Source organism: Cryptomeria japonica, chromosome 5 (assembly GCF_030272615.1).
Source record: "Cryptomeria japonica chromosome 5, Sugi_1.0, whole genome shotgun sequence".
In the NCBI taxonomy this organism is placed as follows: Eukaryota; Viridiplantae; Streptophyta; class Pinopsida; order Cupressales; family Cupressaceae; genus Cryptomeria; species Cryptomeria japonica.
The window spans coordinates 581,983,330-581,987,512 of record NC_081409.1 but is presented as its reverse complement, the minus strand read 5'-3'; the positions used below and the strand labels follow the sequence as shown (position 1 = coordinate 581,987,512).

Below are 4,183 nucleotides of genomic sequence, written 5' to 3'. Positions count from 1 at the left end.
AAAATACTACAAAGAATCTCATCATCATTTCTTGATAGACTATTCACAAGATATGATAGTGATTGTTATGCCATACCCTTTCCTTACTATTGCCTCAATATTTCTAACCCTTTCTCTCTCTTTACACTCCTCCTCTTATTAGATTAACACACAATAAAATCAACTCATAATTTATTTATTTTAATTTATGCAATAGAAATGAATTATTGCATATCTTTTGATCTCTATTTAAAAGCAGGTAAAACTCACATGACCGAAAAAGAAATGAAAATACAAAAAATCAAGGTAGGTTATTTCTTTACCTAGACTACTATATTTTTTTTTTTGTCTAATATTTACTTTCTAAGAATGGCATTGCTTAGACATTTACTCTAAGATATCTTTATATATATCTGATTCGACTTTTCATGTCGTGTAATAGTTTGAATTCACATATCTATACTCATTCCCATGTGATTTTGAATTTTTTTTCAAAAGTTAGATAAGTACAAATGATGTTTCAAAATGGAAACATTTTCTCTTTCTTCATCCGTTCAATTTACATATTTTTCAAAATATTCCTTCCTATCCTATAATACATACACCTCTCTATCACCAACAAATTCGTCAAAATTAAACGCAATAAACCAAACATTCGGGTCTTTCCTTTCTAGAAATAAGTTTTTGCACGGCATATTGAAAACGAACTTCTTGACAATTGAAGGCATGTGATGAAAAATAGCTTGACCCGGGATTGCGAAAAATTCGTTGATAAATTACTTTGAATTGTTCAGGGTTTTTGTTTGAATGGCAACTCTGCAATCTACCCACCCCTTCGTTCAGCTATAAATAGTAGCATTGGTTTAGCTATTCCCAAGAACAAGGGTATCTGTTAGAGATGATGAAGATGTCGTTCATGTGGCTTGTTCTGGTCGTGTGCTTCCTGCAATTGTGCACAGGGCAGGACTTGCAAACACAATTTTTAAGCCCTCACAATGACGCAAGATCTCAAGTGGGAGTTGGCCCTCTAGTGTGGGACGATACTGTGGCTGCCTATGCGCAAAACTATGCTAATCAACGCATGGCGGACTGTGCTTTGCAGCATTCGGGTGGACAGTATGGAGAAAACATTTTCTGGGGACAAGGTGCAGAGTTCTCGCCCGCAGATGCCGTGAATTCATGGGTTAGTGAAAAGCAATATTACGATTATAATTCCAATTCATGTGCTCAAGGGGAGGAGTGCGGACATTATACCCAAGTGGTGTGGAGAAATTCGCAGAAGCTTGGGTGTGCTCGTGTTAAATGTAATGATGGGGCCATTTTCATCACCTGTAATTACGATCCGCCTGGGAATGTTGTTGGGCAGAAGCCTTACTGATTCCATGTTTCTTGTCTTTCACTAAATCAGACCTGCAGTATTCTCACCCATCTAGTATTGCTCTCTAAATAATACGTGATATTGACCAAATGCACTAAGTTGGTCCCCGAATAAAATTTCACGTGTATTTCACATATTTATATTTAATAGATAAATATTGCGTCTATTATTATATCATGATCAAATTTAAGGTAAGGAGCAAATTATTTTTTTGGGTTAAAACAACCTTAGGTTTTTTTCTTCTTTAAAATGTCTCTTTTGCATAATTAATTATATTTACTGGCACATACAGCATTAAGAGGTGCAAGGGTAGCCAATAGGTAAATAGAGAATACATTAATAAAATATTTTGTAATATTTTAATGTTAGTAATTTCTTAGTGTAAAATTAAAATATTACACAAGAAATAAATATTAAAATTATTGAAAAGTATATTTCATTAATTTAAATATTATCAATTTGTAATATTTCCGATGAATGTATTTTCTTATTTCATTTGTTTTAACCAATATATTTAGTATTTTTTAGATTTTAAAGTTGAATTTTTTTTTTTTAATTAACTAAATACTTGAGAGAGAATTTCAATCAATTTTTGGGGGATTCAGAAAATTATATCTGAAAATGATTTAATGGAATTGCACAGTATGGATACCATAATTATTTGATCCCAAAATATTATATGGTACATAAACGAGATGTCCATAAATGACTTTTTCCTATTCTTATATCTTCTTTCCTTCTTGTTTTAATCTGCAAACATTTTGAGCAAACACATGTTAGTTCCCTTTTTGTTAAAATTGAAAACTTCCATTATTCATAAATATTGTAAAGTCCATATAATAAACCAAATGATTATAGAATTTGATAAATAAATGCATTGAAAGTCTTCAATTCATCATATAGATACCATCTAAACAAGAAAAGAGATAATGACCCCCAATGATTGTGCCAATCTTATGAAAATTGAATTTACTAAGAAGGAAAATAATTTGTGTATGTACTTGAAGTTGTTTTTTGCAGAACTATTATAAGGGATTAATTTGTGTACGTACTTGAAGTTTTTTTTGGAGAGCTATTATAGATGATCATACTTCTTTATTGGGTTTGGGTAGGATATAGATGGGTACACTTATGACAACTAAGATCAATAGTAGCAATGGATGGTGGAAATAAGGCCTGCAGTATTCTCACCCATCTAGTATTGCTCTCTAAATAATACTTGATATTGACTAAATGCACCAAGTTGGTCACCAAGTAAAATTTCATGTGTATTTCACATATTTATATTTAACACATAAATATTGTGTCTATTATTATATCATTATAAAATTTAAGGTAAGGAGCAATTTTTATTTTTTTTGGTTAAAATACCATTAGCTTTTTTTCTTCTTTAAAATGCTTCTTTGCATAATTAATTATAATTACTAGAATTTGTAGTCTTAGAAGGTGCAAGGGTGGACAATAAGTAAATAGAGAATACATTAATAAAATATTTTGTAATATTTTAATTGTAGTATTTTCGTAGTGTAAAATATTATGGAAGAAATAAATATTGAAATTATTAAAAAATATATTTAAATAATTTTAATATTTTGAGACATTAGATTTCCACAGTCTATAATGAAAGCTATGTTGTGCATCTGGATTCAACTGTGTGATCTTTTTTTGGCATCAACGGTTCAGATCACACTCAATCCATGCTCGTCCATTTTTAAAAAATGTCAAATTTGCCATCTATCATTCATCCTTCGTTGATGCGACCAAAAGTCTTTGATCCCCTCCAAATAAATCACTCCTCACATTTACGGGATCCCTAAAATTCACAAGGCTGACATTTCGCTCTATCCCATTGTTGAAACTATGGGCTCTCGTACTTACAAGTTAGTTGTCTTCTTAGATAAATTAATCTCCCCTCTTTTTGGAAAATATAACTCTTTTGTCAAAGAATCGACCCACTTTGTTGACTTTATTCATGATAAAAAGCTTGACAACAAAGACCTCTTAGTTAGTTTCAATGTGGTCTCTCTTTCCACCAAGGTCCCCCTTCTTGATTCCATTGAGATTGTCAAGCGCAAGACCAATGAAGAGGTAGTTTCCTTAGTTGAGTTTTGCCTTAGGTATACTTTCTTCTCTTCCCAAGGTGTTATCTATGAGAAAGTTGATGGTGTGGTGATGGGTTCCCCTCTCTCTCCCTTAATAGCTAATCTCTACATGGAACATTTTGAAGAGTCTACCCTCTTCTCCTTCCCCCTTAAGCCTAAGTGGTGGAAACACTATGTGGATGACACCAATGCCTGTTGGCCACATGGCTTGGATAAGCTTAAACATTTTCATTCCCACCTTAATAGTTTGGTCCCTTATATCTCTTTCACCAAAGAGATTGAGTCTAACAACCAACTCCCCTTTCTTGATATCCTTCTCACTAGGAAACCCGATGGCACCTTAGCTCCTTTTGTCTACCACAAATCTAGCCACACTAACCTTTATCTTTACTCCTCTTCCCACCACCACCCTACTAAATATGATACCATCCTTACAACCTTGGTTGTTAGAGCTTTTCGTATTTGTGATGTTGACCACTTGGACCAAGAACTGGCCTTCCTTCGTCATGTCTTCCTTATAAATGGTTATAGTAACAACAAAATATCTAGAATCATTAACCAAATAGAATCCGATTTCTTCTCCAGACCTAAGCCATCATCCCTCTTCATTCATCCCACTACCACCCTCCCTTATATTGAAGGTATTTCCCATAAAATCTCAAAAATCCTCCTTAATAAAGGCATTCATTCTACTTTCAGGCCTCTCTACACGTTGGGTGAATGC

At 33.1% G+C, this 4,183-nt stretch overlaps 1 protein-coding gene across 1 annotated transcript; it reads left to right on the top strand.

The window, feature by feature from the left end:
* Positions 1-874: 874 nt before the first annotated feature.
* Positions 875-1,526, top strand: LOC131036799 (pathogenesis-related protein 1C). The gene has a single exon (XM_057968787.2). The coding sequence runs from the start codon at positions 878-880 to the stop codon at positions 1,355-1,357; it is 480 nt and encodes a 159-aa protein (XP_057824770.1). The 5' UTR covers positions 875-877; the 3' UTR covers positions 1,358-1,526.
* Positions 1,527-4,183: the final 2,657 nt, after the last annotated feature.